Source organism: Aquarana catesbeiana, linkage group LG13, assembly GCF_042186555.1.
Source record: "Aquarana catesbeiana isolate 2022-GZ linkage group LG13, ASM4218655v1, whole genome shotgun sequence".
Taxonomy (NCBI): Eukaryota; Metazoa; Chordata; class Amphibia; order Anura; family Ranidae; genus Aquarana; species Aquarana catesbeiana.
The window spans coordinates 105,650,534-105,669,782 of NC_133336.1; the positions used below are offsets into that span (position 1 = coordinate 105,650,534).

A 19,249-nucleotide genomic window follows, 5' to 3' on the forward strand; every position below is an offset into this window, starting at 1 on the left:
CTGCCTTCCATTTATTCAGCATCATTTTATTCTTACATGGACTAATACCTGAACTTGTTGTGAAACATTAACTACCACCACCAAGTTCCCCCTCTCAGGAACCCACCCCCTTCCCCCCACCATTTTTAGTTATATGTACTTGGCTACATCCATTGTGCGCCATATTAACCCCTTGATCGTTTACCAGAAAGATTAGCTTCCTTGTCAAAAGGACTGTATAAAGCTTCGGACCAAAGAATGAGAAGCAAGCAGACGTTGAAACAATAACGACAAGGCAGAGACCTGGCCCTTGATAGTACTCAAGGCCAGCTTCATCTCTAACCCCATTTGCAGAAAAGCAAGGATTCTCCCTATGACATACTTTCTGAGATGCCAACCCCTGGATTCACACCAGGAGACATATGCCTTCCAGACTCTATAATAAATGACTCTGGAAGCTGACTTCCTTGCATTAATCAAGGTAGAAATTACTGAGCCTGAAAGCTTACATGTCTTCAGAATGTGGGTTTCAATAGCCAAACCATTAAATTTAGCGTTTGTAAGGTAGGATGGAACACTGGTCCCTGCGATAGCAGGTCTGGACATGGTGGTAGGGTCCATGGGAGCCCTACCCCTATGTTTACTATTTCTGCGTACCAAGATCTTCTGGGCCATGCTGGGCTACCAGAAGCACCGACTTCTTTTTCTGGTTGATCCTCCGAAGAAGTCGTGGTAGCAGCAGAAGAGGAGGGAATGCATAAATCAGCGAGAACTGATCCCACGGAGTCACCAACACATGCAAGTGGATCCTTTGTTCTTGACACAAAGTTGTTGAACCTGGATGCAAACAGATCTATATCTGGGAATCCCCCATCTTTGGCATATAGCCAGGAAGATGTCGGGGTGAAGAGACCATTCCTCCGGGAACAACTGCCGGCGACTTAAGTAGTCCGCCTGCCAGTTCTCTACCCCTAGAACGAAGAATGCCGATATGCAGGGCACATGCTTTTCTGCCCGGATTAGGATCTGGTTTACCTCTCCCTGGGCTGCACGACTCCTGGTGCCCCCTTGGTGATAGATATAAGCCACTGCTGTGGCATTGTCGGATTGGATCCTGACAGGACAACCCTGCAACCTGAATGTCCAGGCTTTTAGGGCTAGGTACGTCTCCTGAATCTCTAGAATGTTGATGGGTAAAGTCCTCTCGGTTTTGGACCATTTCCCTTGGACAATTGTCTCTTCCAGAACTGCTCCCCAACCCAAAAGGCTGGCATCTGTTGTTACCACCTTCCAGGTAACTGGTAAAAAGGATTTCTCTTTCCGCAGATTCTCGGGTACCAACCACCAACTGAGACTCTGATGCACTATTGGCGACAAGCGCATTGGAAAATCTGGACTTTCTTCTTCCAAGCAGACAGGATACTGTTTTGCAGCAGTCTTGAATTAAACTGAGCATAGGGAACCACTTCAAATGAAGCCACCATCTTTCCCAACAACCTCATACAAAGGCGAATAGAAGGACTCTTCTTTGCCCTGACTACCTGAACCAGCTCCTTCATAGCGCTGATCTTTGCCTGGGGTAAAAACACCCTCTTCTGGGTTGTATCTATAACCAGACTCAAGTACTCTAGTCTTCTTACTGGTTTCAAAGAAGACTTCTCAAGGTTGAGGACCCAACCTAGGTATTCCAGGTAGTTGACTGTGGTGACCAAGCTTTGGTCTAAGGGGGCTACCGACCGGTCTATTAAGAGCACGTAGTCTAGGTACGCTATAATAGTTATACCCTGAGCCCTTAATCTGGCCAGAGGAGGAGCCAGGACCTTTGTAAACACCCGAGGTGCAGTAGCTAGACCGAAAGGTAGAGCTACAAACTGAAAATGATGTTTATCCACTTCGAAATGCAGGTATTTCTGATGACCGAGGAAAATAGGTAAATGCAGGTATGCATCCTTGATGTCTATTGATGCCAGAAGTTCTCCTCCTTGTAGGATGGAGACTACTGATTGGATTGATTCCATGCAAAAAGATCGAATTTTTAGGAACCGGTTTAGATCTTTGAGATCTAGGATGGGTCTGACATCCCCATTTGGTTTTGGCACCATGAAAAGGTTTGAATAAAACCCCAACCGCTGCTCTTCCATGGGAACCACCATGTTTACTTTTTGCGCCAAAAGTCGCTCCAATGCTTCAAAGAGACTTCTTTTTCTCTGGGTCTTTGGAAACATTTGATCTGAGGAAACGAGGAGACGGGAATTCTCGGAACTCTAGTTTGTAACCTAGAGATATTGTGGAGACCACCCATCTGTCCTGAAAATCCTCCTACCAGACTCTTGAGAGCTGTAGCAGTCTTCCCCCCACTCGAACGAGCTGGGGCGCCCCTTCATAAAAGAGGCTTTAGCGTTCTGTCTTGTAGATTTCCTCCCCCAGGACTTCTTTTATCCCTGGGGTTGACTCTGAGTTTTACCTCTTGAACCTGAGAGGGGAGGCTGTTGTGACTGCCTGGAGGCTGATGCCCCTGGCACTGGAGAAAGAGCCCTTTTAAACGAAGGACGTTTACTCCTTTTCTTAACTGGCAAAAGGTTACTTTTCCCATTTGAGATTTTTTGGATATAATTGTCCAAATCATCCCCAAAAAGCCTTACACCACGGAAGGGAAAACCAGCCAGGAGCTTCTTGCATGGCGTTTCGGCTGACCAATATTTCAACCATAAGATTCTACGCATATGTACCAACCCAAGCATAAGGCGAGAGGTCTGAAGGATAGAATCTCTCATTGCGTCAACTGCAAAACACAAAGCCGCTGGCAGGTTGGTTAACTCCCGGGCCTGTGTTCAGGGAAAACCTTGAGCACCTGCTTCAAGTGATCTCTCAAGGATTGACATACCCCAATTGCCGCCACTGCAGGTTGAACTACTGAACCTGCTAGGGAAAAAATATTTTTTAACAGGAATTCCAATTTTTTATCAGTTGGATCCCTAAGTCATTTGAGCGTTGTCAACAGGACAAGTCAAACTTTTATTCACAGAGGATATAGCGGCGTCAATTGCTGGTATACCCCACATCTTTGTGAATTTTTCCTCCTTAAGATAAAGTGTTGAAAACTTTTTAGGATGGAAAAATGTTTATCTGGGTGATTCCACTCAGAATAAAAAGCTATTCCAGCAAAAAATGAACAGGAAAGGCATGTGCAGCTTGAGGAGGCTTCAGTGAAGCCAAACAAGACGTGGGCTTTTCAACCGACTCAGTTACGGGTAACTTAAATGTGGAGCGGACCATTTCAGTAAGAGATTGCACCAGCAATTTCTTAGCCTGTGAAGCTGAAGAGGGTCCTTCCCCACTTGATTCCTCAGAAGAGGAGTCATCAGTCTCATCCCGGTCCTCTGTCCTCTGAGGGGGATTCATCTCCCCTTTCCCAGAGATCCTCTGTTTGAGGGTCCTGGGTGCTAGAAGGGGACCTAATGCCTTTTCTTCCACTTTGTGAAGATGCGATTAAGGCCATTAATCTTTCCTCTAATCCACTTATGGTTGAGGAAAAAACCTCCTGAGTAATATATACAGGGGCTAAAATGCTAGAAGCAGTTGCATCCCCTGACCCTGATGGCTCACTCTGACCAGCCTCTCTAGGTCTTTCAGGGGGAGATGGCGTTGCAGAGGGGGGGTCCTCAGAGCCTGTGGGAGATCCCTTTGAGCCCCTATTTCTCGGGGTATTTGTACCCCCCCTTCTGCCCATAGTGCCAAGCACAAATGCAGAGGTACTACCAGAAATGCACCCACTGCTGAGCAAAATAGTCCAGCAACTGCCGATGCTATCAAGGCTCAGCCTGATGCTAAGTAAATGTTGCCTGGGAATGCCCTTGTCACCCACACTTACATGCCACCCATCTGCTCTGTGTCCCTCCTTGAGCTGTGTGCACCTGCAAAAGAGTGCACATTTATAGCCTTGTATAGCCCGCGTTGTGGGCGTTAAACCAAGCTGATGTTGCGCTAATGCTCCGCCCCCCTCCTCCGACCACCCCTTCCGCCCCCCCATCTTTTTTTAAAAAAAGACCGCTTTTCCTGCGCGAGCCAAGGGCTCTAATCTGATCGGATCGCACGGGGAGGGGAGGCTGGGGCAGAGGAGAGAGGAGGGCTGGTGGATGAAGAGCCGCTGTAATGGCGGCGGCGGGAGGAGGTGTGGCATACTGCCGACTGCCCCATGGCCTCTAGCCTGAAAGAAGCTGTGGGGGGACATTCCTGGAAAGAAACCCCCCCCTTCCCAAATCCTACCTGCAGCATGGGCTCGGAGAAAGCGTGCGGCTTGTGACACAGAGACGAGACTGACAAGCATGGAATCAGGTATGTGCTCTTGACAGCCCCCGGTGGCGACCTTAGGCACAGCAACATTTTACTTAAAGGAGAAACCCCACAAGAATTAGAAAAATTCCTTAGGAATCTCCCTTACCTTATCCAGCTGCAGGGTTCTGTGGTAACAGATCCAATCTTCACTGCTCACGGTGAGCTCCATTAAAAAAACCTTTAGGAACCGGGGCCCCTTTTTATTGGGGATCCACATTCCTGGGCCTGTAAAGCACCCTGCCAGGAAAATATGTCTGAGAAAACCAAATACTGGATCCCGGGGTCCAGGTCTCTAAAAAGAGAAGCATTACAGGCAAAACCTTGTTTCTTCGGACACGAGGCCCGGGTACCATTCAATTCAGCCTGAAAAAGGCACTTTGTATGGATCCGGTTGCATGGCCTGCACCAGGAAAGATTTCTCCAGCAGGGCTCAGCCCAGCACATCTTTACTCGTGACCAACAGCTAAGACACTGACGAAAAAACTGAGGTACTCCCAGTAAGGGGAGGGGTTATATAGGGTGCTAAACTTCTTGTCTAGGGTGTGTCCATCACCTAGTGGTGCCTATATAACTCATTCAGTAAATACTGTGGCTCTGTGTCCCATGATGTACGAAAAAGAAATTTAGTTTGATGGATGTAGTAGCAGCACTCAATGAATTCTCAAGGAGATCATCAGATATTTTGGTTCTAATTTTGCCCTTCATGTGCTTCATCCTTGAAAATAGTTGCTCACAAATATAGGTGCTGCCGAAAAAATAGGTGCTGCTAAGTGTAATTGCATTTTTGCAAAACTGTCCCCCCAAAAATCAAAATTTTTAAGTAAGTTTACAATTTTGTGTTGGGACGCATTCATAGCTGTCGTGTGCCGTGGGTTGGACACCCCTTATTGACAATATTTGAAACATTTACCCAATATTTCTTCAATGTTCAAGTAATGTTTGTTAAATTTTCCCAAACACCAGCCTGTGAAAGCTCTGCCTTGGTATGGGATTATTTTATGAAGACCAGAGTTTTTTAGGATATAGGTTTTATTCTTCATTAGGCTCACAGAAGAATAAATATTAAACATAACAAAATGGGACAATTCATATGGTAAAGCTCATCCCCATATTATGATGACCACATGGAGGTTGGTGCAACAGTCACATTAATTATTCTAAGACAAGAATGTCAAACTCAATTTTATTGCAGGCTGCATCAGCATTACTGTTGCCCTCAAAGGTCCGGTTGTATCTGTAAGAATATATAAATGTATCCAGGGCTTCTTTCTCAGAGAATAGATGTGGGAACTCAACCACGCTTCCCCCTGCAAGACCGAACGAACCACGTGTGTGGCCAAATTGCATTAACAGTGGGAGGATCTTAAAGGGGAATAAATACCAGGAGTGCGTAATGTACAGGCTTCAAGGATGCGCTATGTACAGAGTGCAGGTTTAGGGGTTCCCTATGCACAGAATGTAGAGTTCAGGGGTGTGCTGTTTAAAGAGTGCAGAGCTGAGGAGTGCGCCATACACAGAATGCATTGTTTTGGAGTGTGCAGGGTTCAGCTCTCTTTCACAGGCTGTTAACATCTCACTTTCATCCCTCCTTGGCTCTGACCTCAGCACCACTTTCCCCTATCCCCTCCTCTGCACATGCAACCTGCCACAGCTCTAACCCCCCCCAAAGCTTCATCTCATCTATCAAGCTTTAGTACCTTGTCCCCATAGTGCAGGCCAGGCAGGGATCTGTGAGAGCCGCTGGAAGGAAAGCTGTCCTTGTAAACACAGAAGGTTTCTGCGTTTTCAAGTGACAGCAAGAAGCAGAGGGCGAGAGCTGGAGATGTTGGGATGGAGTTCCATCATGTTCCAGCTGAAAAAAAAGCCCTGGGTACGAGGGCAACATGGGATGGTCTGGGGGGCCAGATTCGGCCCATAGACCTTGTGTTTGACACGTGTTCTCAAGTCATTGCGTAAATAAACCTGTACACCATATAGTTAACATTAGTCTTCATCCCCCAGGAACGTAATGAAAAAAAATAATAAGTCACTATATACAGTGGGTATAGAAAAGAATAACCCCCCCCCCCCCCCCCCCGATTGTGTTTACAAGTAATTTGTAGGAGGGAGGTGATCCTTTTTACAACTTAGTGATTCTGTTTTTGAATAGTTTTTAATTTTTTCTGACATGCTGGTGTTACGTATATCTTTCACTTGGATGTTAGAACTTGCACTGAGTAAGTACAGCTGGATAAAACAAAAACTGTGCGTCTTCAGTTCAGGCTGCAAAGCAACAAAATGTGATTATTTTAAAGGGTGTGATTCTTGTCGAAACCCACTGTAAATACCATTTAAAGCAATGTTGAATAGAAGTACAGATATTTTATGGATAACCGCTATCTATGAATTTGGCTATTGACAGTTGAGATTCTCTTTGTGCTTCTTTATTACTGTACACAACACAATGTTCGTAAAACTTGAGAGAAAGTAAAACAATGTGATGGACTCACCTACTGGAACTTCCAGAATAAAGTCTGGAGTTTTATCATAACCCTTCAGACGCAGCTGGTCTTCATCTGCAAACAAGAGCAAACACATGCTTATTGATACATGGTGCCTACTTCTTTAACCAACATGTAGAAAAAAATCTACCAGTGGAAAGGTTGAAGAAGCAATACAGCATAAAAAAATAAAACAAAGAAATCAGGCTGCTTAATGATCCAGCTGAATTAGAATATAACAAAAAGGCATAACTTTTTCTTAAATTTTTAGATTGAGTGGAGATGGAATACAACACTGTTCTCACCGAGAGTGCAAGTAAAATAAAATCCTCAATTGTGGGTTCTCACAGGAACAGAAATAGAGGGTAAATCTTTTAATAGGGACACCAGCTCTGGTCACTCTGGTGTCAACCAAAGATTTCCTCTCACTTCCTGTTTTGGCTGTGTTGCAGGAAGTAAAGGGAAATCTTCCCACTGGGAAGAGTACAAGTGAAATAAAATCCCCAATTGTGGGTTCTCACAGGAACAGAAATAGAGGGTAAATCTTTTAATAGGGACACCAGCTCTGGTCACCCTGGTGTCAACCAAAGATTTCCTCTCACTTCCTGTTTTGGCTATGTTGCAGGAAGTAAAGGGAAATCTTCCCACTGGGACACAGGTGGCATAAAAAATGCCTTTAGTTCTACTTTAACTGAGGTATGGCATTTCTAAATTTGCCTGTTTACTATAATGTATATACTGTATGTGGTTCTAATGGAGCACTAACAATATTGTCTGTACCAGGCAGAAAGCTGTAAAGAAGGCCATAAGGGCCTGATTGGTTATTTACACAAAGTATGTAAGCATGAGTAAAGGGGGATGAACACAAACGCACGCCACACTTTTCAGATATTTATTTGTAAAAAATTTTGAAAACCATTTATCATTTTCCTTCCACTTCACAATTATGTGCCACTTTGTGTTGGTCTATCACATAAAATCCCAATAAAATATATTTAAGTTTTTTGTTGTAGCATGACAAAATGTGGAAAATTTTAAGGGGCATTAATAGCTTTTCAAGGTACTGTATCCTGCGCAAAGCTAGAGACAAAGGTCTTCCTCTACCATGACTATTCCATGTAAGTGAGAAAGCAATGCACACAGTTACAAGCAGGTAAACAAAAGTTATGCTCTACAGATCTCCAATACATTATTTTTCCCACCAAAATACATATTCAATACCAGGGCAGGGCACACTTTCTCACTTCCCCGGATGACACCAAATAATGGCTCCCCTCACTAGCAGATCAAATTACTTTATAGTTTTCTTCTTACTCTAGCGATTGACACTGCAAAAACACACTTCTAAGTCTGATGTGCACTCAACCGACCAAGGGTATGATACTCACAGTTTACGGTTTGTGACATGGGAGTTCCACCCAAAAGTTCCACCCACTTATCTGATTCCCCCCCCCCTCTGGTGCCATGTTTGGCACCTTTCAGGGGGGTGGGTACCTGTTTTTGACAGGTACCCTGTCCCCACTTGCGTCGGACCTTGCAGCGTCGAGGTATATCAGAGGATCGGCCCCCCTCCTCCTTCCCCTGCTGCCAGGCCAGTAAGAGAGTGCATCGTACTTCATGCATGTGCAGTAGGGTTCCCTTACTGGCAATGGCGGCAGCAGCACCTGACAGCTGATGGAAACATCGGCTGGGATGCCGACATTTCTGGACAGGTAAGTGTCCTAATATTAAACGTCAGCAGCTACAGTATGTGTAGCTGCTGACTTTCAATTTTGTGGGGGGCAAACTCAGTTTTAACGATTGTACTGGCCAGTTGCTGAACTTCAAAGCTTTGTATACTATTGTTTATACTTATTGTTATGTCTCATATCTGAAGAATGTGTGTCCCGAGAACCCTCTCTTATCCACCCACGTCCCTTTGTCATGCACAATATGCTGTAGGGACCCCAGGATAGGGATGAGCCCGATGTTCAGGTCGAATGTAAGAGTACAGTACCCGGGTCCCAAAACACTTTTTATGGCAATAACTAGCATATAAGCCTTTAAAATGAGCACTTTTGATTTTTCATGTTCGTGTCCCATAGACTTTAACGGGGTTCGCATGTTTGTCTGAATTTTTTGCTTGTTCTCAAGTTCTGGGGCAAACTGAACCGGGAGGGGGGGGGGGGGGTGTTTGGCGTTTCCCCAGGATAACCCCTAATTTCCCGATCCCAGCTTTTTAAAACACATAGCTTATACAGTTTGTCTGAGCTTTCAGAAAGCAGGGGCGGGGAGCTGAAGTTATGCTCTGCAGATCTCAGTGAAGGAAACTTTAAGAGCTGACTGCACACACAGCACACAGGAACAGAGCTGAGGCTGTCAATCACAGGCTTTGTGCTGGAGTTCCCCCTCCTGTCACCTTTTTATTTGTTGGTGTCAGGAAAACCTGTCAGAAGTGACTCATGCTAATAAAAGCAGCAGACAGAAATTAAACTTGGTGCTCTAGATTGAAACAAGTACACACTATACAGGGATATGCTTTGTTCAAAGACAAAATGGACCTTGCAATTCCCACAACTGACGTGCTACCCATAGTTTAAAGTTATCCTCATCAGCCCATTCTATCCCCAATTATCTATCTCACTGGGTAACTGCCTGAAAATCAGACAACAGCGTCTGAGCTCTCTTTGGGTCTTCTCTGAATGGGTTCAATCCTTAATAAAAACTGACATGTTAGCATTATGGCAGGACAATCTGTGCAGTCTTCTGTACCTTATACTCTGTGGCTCCCATGGACTCCCCCATTGATGCCCATGCTTTCGTAGCTCTCCCCAGCTTAACTAAAATCATAACATGATTTCCTAGACGCCCCATTCATTTGTGAGAAACCGCCTGTGCACACTTTACCAGTCCATTTTATTTTTCTTTTACATCTATACTATTTCTTATACACCTTGACCAATCCTGCTTTATGTCAGGTCAAAATATCCATGGCAATATTAGGAGAGTTTTGCAATGCCCTGGTCTTATCCAGTGGCGGCTGGTGCTCAATTTTCTTGGGGTGGGGGGTGCGGGCTCCCTAACCAGCCACCCACACAAATGGGTGGGCTTGGGGCGCAGTCCTCTGCACCCTGAGCCCACCCTTTTAGAAGCCAATTAGAGCATCTGGCTCTAATCATGTGCTTCTAACAAAAAAGAAAAAAAAAATTTGAATCCATGCGTCTGGTGCCCTGCATGTAGATTAGGGGCCAGAGACATGGATTAAGGGGGTGGGCCACCACTGGTCTTATCGTGTTCATGGACATTATGTAGGATGCTGGCACATCTTCTGGAAAACCATGCTTGATTATTATTCTCTGGTGGTCTAGAAACCCATTGTGAAGATATTCTTGGACTCCTTCTCCCAGTAGCCACTGTCCTTGGGACAGGAAGTGAATGAAATCTTCATCACACAGACACAGACAGAAGTAAAATTTTGAAAGAGGTTCAAACAATTTACCCCAAAAGGGTATTTTTGTATGTGTACTCATTAGAAAGCGGTCTCTTTACTTGGTGACCAATGTGACTTGGACAGGCAATGAAAGAAATGTTATCAAACACAGAACGCAATTAAAATTGGAAAAACTTTCTAAATTTGCCCCACTCTGCTGAAATATAGAAAATGACTATCATTATCGCACAACAGATGCAGCTATGATGCATGACCTGTCACATAGGTTGAAGGGAACCCATAGCCAGGTGTAAATATTAGTAGAAGTCCTCAATTGCTTTGGAACCTTAGATGGAAACAGGTTACATTTACTTTACTTAAAGCAAACCTGTGTTTTGCTCATGCAGAGCAAGGTGATGTGTTTGCTTTAATGTCACTTCCACAAGCAGTACATACTTTTTCTTTTCCCTTGCTTCATGTCTTGAAAATAGGATTTAGAAATCAAATGGTTAATAATAATAATGTCTTGTTTAAAGGCAACATTCAACATTAGGGGAAAAAAATCAATGTAGTATTATTCACTGTGCAGTTTCACCATTTCTATAATTCACTTCCAGAAAATATTCATTCACACAAGTAGCTACCTTTGCTGTCAGAATACTGCAGGACTCCAGCCTAGACAGAGGTGTCATGGAATGACACAAAGCTTGAGCTGAGGCATTTTTCCAACTAATCAGCTAATAATTGCATTTATAAGGCCGACAAAAACAGTGTGCCCAATCAATAACTGCTTGGATATCTAACAGATGGAATGGGAATCCAATCTTACAATGACAGCAACTCCTCCTGTATGTGATCATCATATTTAAAGTAAATCTGTCACAAACCTGGGTAATTCAAATAACATGTGAGGAGAAAATGAATAAGCAAAGGTTATCTTCAGTGAAAACTCTAAAGCAGTTTAATTAGATTTCCACATACAGGAATGGACGTTGAATGTTGATCTTGACTTTTTCAGATAAAAGTGAGCTTAGCCTGCCAACCTTGTGAGCCTCTCAGTTAGTACTTTAAAATGATGGATGGCCTCACTGGCCAATAGAGAGGCTTGGATGGTGAAAGAATATGGGACAAAGTGTCTCTCACAAAAAAAATTGCAGATAACTTCAATTGCCTCTATTGCTGGATCAAATCATTAATTTGACAGAGTTTTCACCGAAGACAACCCATGCTCATACATTGTTCATCATATGTTCAGTTTGCACTGCCCTAGTTTATTAAGAGGTTTACTTTAACATGAATTTAAGTGGCCTAAAGGCCTGCATAAATACTCCAGGATATGAACAAAATCAATTTTGCATATATTTGCAAAAAGGCTGCTAAGGAAATCACATTATATAGTAAGTGTGTGCAAGGCAGGGCATCTGTACACAGTTAAGTATATTCAAATGTGAGACAAGCCTTAGAAAAGGTTTTTGCTACCAATTTTATACCCGAGTAGAGCAAAGCTTATTGTAAGGCATTAGCTTTAGATTTAGATTGAGTTTTAGGTTCTTTGGCAGGAGGCTTTAGTTTGTGACAATTAAATATTCAGTACTATATATGAAAGCCACATTGATATTAAAATGACAACGATGGCTAGCATTACATACGTCTCAGTCTTTTTTTTATTTATTTTTTTTAATCTTAAATGCTTGGTATAAATTATATACAATTATACTTAAGTTTGTTGGTCACTAAAAATAACTCCATTTATGACAGGTGTCCTAGTGCAGAAAAATGATATACTGTATATAGTACAGTAGCACTGCATTGTAGGATCCCAGTGTTGACACCAGTGGAGCTCTAGTGCCCCAAGTGATTTTCTCCTTATGATAGCACCAATGAAACATGTTACTTTCTATCATTCTCTCTTCTCCACAGAAGAGGAGAGATGCATGCCCTTAGTGTAAGGAGATTTTCCAAAAAGTTGGAAAAATATCGTACTTCTGACTACCAGAGGCCTTAAGTATTGCACCCCCCAAAAACACATACACACGCTATCCAAAATTGGCTGGAATAAGGCTTTAAGTCTCAATGTGAATTTCTCCACTCCATCACACAATTGTCTGGACAGAGTAAACTGCTACAGAAAACAATGTGCATTTTGTGTGATGGAACAACTAATACACCCTGAAACATTTATTGAGTTGATGACTATGCATGGGGAATGTATGTAATAATTTTCAACTTGGAACAATGACAAATATAAAAAACATTCATCTGACATCACAAAAAAGATCACACAAGCGAATGTATACGAATAAAATATGGAAGGGTGTATCACTGCAATGGCGGAGTGCACACCGATACAGTGGTGGTTAGCGCTGAGGCATGCATGTTCAGAAAAAACATATATACACATATACTCTATGTATATGTTTTTCAAGTTTAAAAAAAGTATAAAGAACTTTTTTTGAAGAAGAGAGTATTACAATGGACTTGTTAGGTACTTTGTAACCTCAGATTTCATTTGCATTTATGTTTATAGGTATTTTTACTTTATTTTTCTGCAATTATCAATAATCACAATAGTGTAGGGATTTATGGTTATGGATAAGAATCTATATGTCTGTATAGATATTGGGAACTTGGAGATTTTGCAAGATCTCGCAATACTGTCCTTCTGTGAATGCGCTTTATCTCGAACATACACCAAACAACATTACAATTTTGGTTTAAAAAAAAACAACAAATCAAAAGATGAATGTAATGTCAGGCAGTGCACATGCATGCAACATGCAATATGCTCCATCTTGCAGGAGCCCTAAGACTCAAATGTTATTGGTGGGCCGGCTTAGAGAACAAAAAAGAAAAAGCCAGCTACTGATGTTAATTTACAAAGCAGTGTGTGTGGGCACGGGCAGAATGGAGGATTGCATGAATGATGCTAAGAAGAAAAAGGTGCATGATATGTGTAAGTGTACACGTTTAGGTACAAATTATTAGATTGTAAGCTCTTATGAGCAGGACCCTCTTAATGCTCTTGTATTTTATTGTATTATAACTGTACTGTCTCCCTTTATATTGTAAAGACTGTTGGTGCTGTACAAACCCTGTATAATGATAATAATAACTTGACATGGTATTGGTATTTTTTAAGAGGAGGGAAAGGCCATGCTTTGATGAAGAATAGTAATTACTCAATTTAAAAAAATTTGCATCCTTTTTTTCCCACAAATAGAGCTTTCTTTTGATGTTATTAGATTGCCTCTGCGATTTTTATTTTTTGTGATATAAACGAAAAAAGACCGATTTTTTTTTTTTTTAATTATATTTTCTACTTTTTGTTATAAAAAAATCCAATAAACTCAATTTTAGTCATACATTTAGGCCAAAATCTATTCAGCCACATGTCTTTAGTAAAAAAAATGTCAATAAGCGTATATTTATTGGTTTGCGCAAATGTTATAGCGTCTACAAACTAGGGTACATTTTCTGGAATTTACGCAGCTTTTCATTTATGACTGCCTATCTCAATTCTTGAGGTGCTAAAATGGCAGGGCAGTACAAACCTCCCCCGAATGACCCCATTTCAGAAAGTAGACACCCCAAGGAAATTGCTGAGAGGCATGTTGAGCCCACTGAATATTTTATTTTTTTGTCACAAGTGATTGAAAAATGACAACAAAAAAAAATTACACAAAGTTGTCACTAAATGATCTATTGCTCACACATGCCATGGCTTTTAAACTGCTATTCCATTGTAGCTCTGGCTGTATATTTACGGTTGTTGTCCTGCTGGAAGGTAAACATCTGCCCCAGTCTCAAGTCTTTTGCTCTCTCTAACAGGTTTTCTTCTAAGATTTCCCTGTATTTGGCTCCATCCATCTTCCTATCAACTCTGACCAGCTTCCCTGTCCCTGCTGAAGAAAAGCATCCCCACAACATGATGCTGCCACCACCATGTTTCACGGTGGGGATGGTGTGTTCGGGTGATGTGCAGTGTTAGTTTTCCACCACACATAGCATTTTGCTTTTAGGCCAAAAAGTTCAATTTTGGTCTCATCTGACCAGAGCACCTTCTTCCACATGTTTGCTGTGTCCCCCACATGGCTTCTTGCAAACTGCAAACGGAACTTCTTATGGCTTTTTTTCAACAATGGCTTTCTTCTTGCCACTCTTCCATAAGGGTCAGATTTGAGGAGTGCACGACTAATAGTTGTCCTGTGGACAAATTCTCCCACCTAAGCTGTGGATCTCGGCAGCTCCTCTAAAGTTACCATGGGCCTCTTGGCTGCTTCTCTGTTTAATGCTCTCCTTGCTCGGCCTGTCAGTTTAGGTGGGCCGCCATGTCTTGGTAGTTTTGTAGTTGTGCCATACTCTTTCCATTTTTGGATGATGGATTGAACAGTGCTCCGTGAGATGTTCAAAGCTTGGGATATTTTTTTAAAACCTAACCCTGCTTTAAACTTCTCCACAACTTTAAACCTGGCCTGTCTGATGTGTTCCTTGGCCTTCATGATGCTGTTTGTTCAAGAAGGTTCTCTAACAATCCCCTGAGGCCTTCACAGAACAGTTGTATTTATACTGAGATTAAATTACACACAGGTGGACTCTATTTACTAATTAGGGGACTTCTGAAGGCAATTGGTTCCACTAGATTTTAGTTAGGGATATCAAAGTAAAGGGGGCTGAATACAAATGCACACCACACTTTTCAGATTTATTTGTAAAAAAAAATTGGAAAACCATTTATGATTTTCCTTCCACTTCACAATTATGTGCCACTTGGTGTTGGTCTATCACACAAAATCCCAATAAAATGCATTTACGTTTTTGGTAGTACCATGACAAAATGTGTGAAAATTTCAAGGAATATGAATACTTTTTCAAGGCACTGTGTGTATATATATATATATATATATATATATATATATATATATATATATATATATATATAAAATACACACACAGTATCTCACAAAAGTGAGTACACCCCTCACATTTTTGTAAATATTTTATTATATCTTTTCATGGGACAACACTGAAGAAATGACACTTTGCTACAATGTAAAGTAGTGGGTGTACAGCTTGTATAACCGTGTACATTTGCTGTCCCCTTAAAATAACTCAACACACAGCCATTAATGTCTAAACTGCTGGCAACAAAAGTGAGTACACCCCTAAGTTAAAATGTCCAAATTGGGCCCAATTACCCATTTTCCCTCCCCGGTGTCATGTGACCCGTTAGTGTTACAAGGTCTCAAGTGTGAATGGGGAGCAGGTTGTTAAATTTGGTGTCATCACTCTCACTCTTTCATACTGGTCACTGGAAGTTCAACATGGCACCACAAAGCAAAGAGCTCTCTGAGGATCTGAAAAAAAGAAATGTTGCTCTATATAAAGATGGCCTAGGCTTTAAGAAGATTGCCAAGACACTGAAACGGAGCTGCAGCACGGTGGACAAGACCATACAGCGGTTTAACAGGACAGGTTCCACTCAGAACAGGCCTCACCATGGTCGACCAAAGAAGTTGAGTGCACATGCTCAGCATCATATCCAGAAGTTGTCTTTGGGAAATAGATGTATGAGTGCTGCCAGCATTGCTGCAGAGGTTGAAGGGGTCAGCCTGTCAGTGCTAAGACCATACTCCGCACACTGCATCAAACTGGTCTGCATGGCTGTTGTCCCAGAAGGAAGACTCTTCTAAAGATGATGCACAAGAAAGCCTGCAAACAGTTTGCTGAAGACAAGCAGACTAAGGACATGGATTACTGGAACCATGTCCTGTGGTCTGATTAGATCAAGATAAACTTATTTTGTTCAGATGATGTCAAGCATGTGTGGTGGCAACCAGGTGAGGAGTACAAAGACAAGTGTGTCTTGCCTACAGTCAAACATGGTGGTGGGAGTGTCATGGTCTGGGGCTGCATGAGTGCTAGCAGCACTAGGGAGCTACAGTTCATTGAGGGAACCATGAATGGCAACATGTACTGTGACATACTGAAGCAGAGCATGATCCCCTCCCCGACTAGGCCGCAGGGCAGTATTCCAACATGATAATGACCCCAAACACACCTCCAAGACAACCACTGCCTTGCTAAAGAAGCTGAGGGTAAAGGTGATGGACTGATCAAGCATGTCTCCAGACCTAAACCCTATTGAGCATCTGTGGGGCATCCTCAAACAAAAGGTGGAGGAGCGCAACGTCTCTAACATCCACCAGCTCCGTGATGTTGTCATGGAGAAGTGGAAGAGGACTCCAGTGGCAACCTGTGAAGCTCTGGTGAACTCCATGCCCAAGAGGGTTAATGCAGTGCTAGAAAATAATGGTGGCCACACAAAATATTGACACTTTGGGCCCAATTTGGACATTTTCACTTAGGGGTGTACTCACGTTTGTTGCCAGCAGTTTAGACATTAATGGCTGTGTGTTGTGTTATTTTTAGGGGACAGCAAATTTACACTATTATACAAGCTGTACACTCACTACTTTAAATTGTAGCAAAGTGTCATTTCGTCAGTGGTATCATACGAAAAGTTATAATAAAATATTTACAAAAATGTGAGAGGTGTACTCACTTTTGTGAGATACTTTATAGACTGCGTCCATGATCCTACATTTCTTTGTGCTTCTTCAAAAGAGCTTGAAAAGCACATTTTGAAATCTTTACCTGGAAAAGACCTTCCAGATGCAGTCAGTATAACTACCTTGTGTGCTCAGTCTTGCCATGGTGTATGACCTGTGACATGAAACTGTCTTCCACAACCTTATCTTAGTAGCAGAGTTTGGTTGTTCCTCACTCAGTTTTAAGCTGTTTCTGTTTCCATTAATGTTCCGTTAATGACTGTTTCAACTTACATATGAAATTGATGATTATTAGCACCCACTGGGTATAATTGGTTAATCATACATCTGAAGCTAATCCTGTAAAATCCCTGACTTTGTGCAAGTGTCTGCCCAAAGTAATGAATGGCTGCACAAGGGTATATGCTGTGCTTGCGTAAACTTGTTCGCTGGCATAAATCCCTGAACGCAGCTTTTATGTGGTAAGGGGTTTACGCACTTATGCGAGTTTATGCCAACATGGAGTATAGCCGAGTACATGCCCACAATTTAAGTTGGATGCCTGAAAGCGTCCATGTTCATGAGGCCTTCATTTTTAATTATAGCAATCCATGCTTAATTCTATTTCTGTTTGCAGCCACAATGAAATATGTTGATTTTCATTTTTCCGAACAAGGGCTACATTGTCTTGGTAAACATTTTCTTGGGATTTTAAGTTGGTTGGCAATTGGAAGGTTAATTATACATAGCATTTTTTATCCCCTTTCCCCTTCTTAAGGTATCAAACTGAGCAGAAAAGCCCTCAATATGTCATATTGCCCTTGACTTCTGAAACCCAGGAGAGCTCAATAGCATTTTGTAGAAACCTATTAGAGGCACTGCTTTATGTCTCCATCCAACCCTAACTAATGACCTGGATGTGTAACAGAGAAGGCTGTGTGGTCCTGTCCTAACACCTGCTGGGATGCTGACAAGGGTCTTCCCTGTGCTCTTTCTGCTTCACCTTTGATTAGAATTAATGACAGTTCCCTGATGTTGTAAGCTCACTCCCCATCCATCTAACAGTCCAGGACAAAGAATACACCAACACCATTTCCTTATCACACCAATGTAAATAAAAAAACAGCTTGTCAGGATGGGGCATCTCAGTCGGAAAATCAGTTAGAACAAAAGTTAAACACAAACTTGATGCCTGAGAGGTCTAAGATAAATGTAAGGTATAGCTACAGATGTATTTTTACAGAGTGACTCAGTTAATGATACTGATGCTTAAAAAATATGATATAATTTTGTGCAAAACTATTGTTTGCTGTTCATTGCATTACTAACCTAAAGTTGAAATTAAAGCAAAATGAAATCAAAAATGTATTATATTGCAGTTTGCCAATTTTTTCTTTATTTTAACCTGGTAATCTTGGCAGTAAATCTGTTATTTTTCAACTTCTTTTAACAGACCCAGCTATCTAGCAAAAGTGGTAGTGACAGGGGTGATTACAGTGGTGAACTTTCATTCATTTATTTTATGTAAAACCTTTAACCCGAAAAGAAAAGACATTCCTGTAACTGTTTTAATTTGTTAGCTATCTAAATCTGTTAGTGCATCTAACACTACCATCTTCTTAGATAGACAATGCTTCTTTCTAAAGTAAGTGACCGTAGCGCTTCCATCCAGAGTGGAGACATCCTAAGACAGAAAGTGTGTTACTGGCCATATTTCCAGATAAAAAAAGCCTAAAAAAGAAAATGAATACAAAGACTACAATTAAAGGATAAGTTTACCTTTTGGGAAAAAACTATAAATGCAAATATTTTTTGCAGGTAAAAGATCCCCTGCTCGCTATCACAGGGAGGGGGAAAGAGGAGGAGAGGCTGCAGCTGTTGAAATGTGTTACATGTTCTACCTTAAATACCGGTCCTGTTGAAATATGTTACATGTTCCACCTTAAATACCGGTCCTGTTGAAATATGTTACATGTTCCACCCTAAATACTGGTCCTGTTGAAATATGTTACATGTTCCACCCTAAATACCGGTGGAACATGTAACATGTTCCAAAAGGTGAACTTATTCTTTAAGGATTGGTAAGGATATATGCAACAAAACAGAAGATAAGTACTGTAGTAGGTGCAGAGGCAAAGGAACACTAAGTATAAAGTCCAAAAAAGTCACTGGAAAGTCCATACACTAGGGCCAGCTTGTCCAAGAACGATGCTCACTCTGAAGATAGAAGGAAAGGGAAAAAAAAAAAACAGGAAAGCGCCACTATTTGTAGTAGAGCAAGATGTGGTTATTTTGCCTCCATAATGGGCTAATCAAAAGATAAAAGACATAAACAGGCTCATCTGAATGCGATGGTGCTGGGTGCTGTGTCTGTCATCCATCTGGAATGCTTCAGCGGCGAGGAGAAAGTCTGCTGGTCCTGGGAGCCAGAGGAGAAAGTCCGCTGGGGGAATGCAGTAGTCCCTATGGAATGTAGTGTGGAATGCAGCATGGCAGAA

General features: G+C 42.0%; 1 protein-coding gene across 2 annotated transcripts in view; it reads right to left on the reverse strand.

Annotated features, from left to right (window-relative positions):
• The window catches only part of CDIN1 (CDAN1 interacting nuclease 1), a 707,904-nt gene that overhangs the window by 274,927 nt on the left and 413,728 nt on the right, over positions 1–19,249 (reverse strand). For both annotated transcript variants that reach the window (XM_073610474.1, XM_073610473.1), the window contains one exon: positions 6,804–6,869. In XM_073610474.1, coding sequence (XP_073466575.1) covers positions 6,804–6,869 — 66 coding nt within the window. The remainder of the gene's footprint in view (positions 1–6,803; positions 6,870–19,249) is intronic.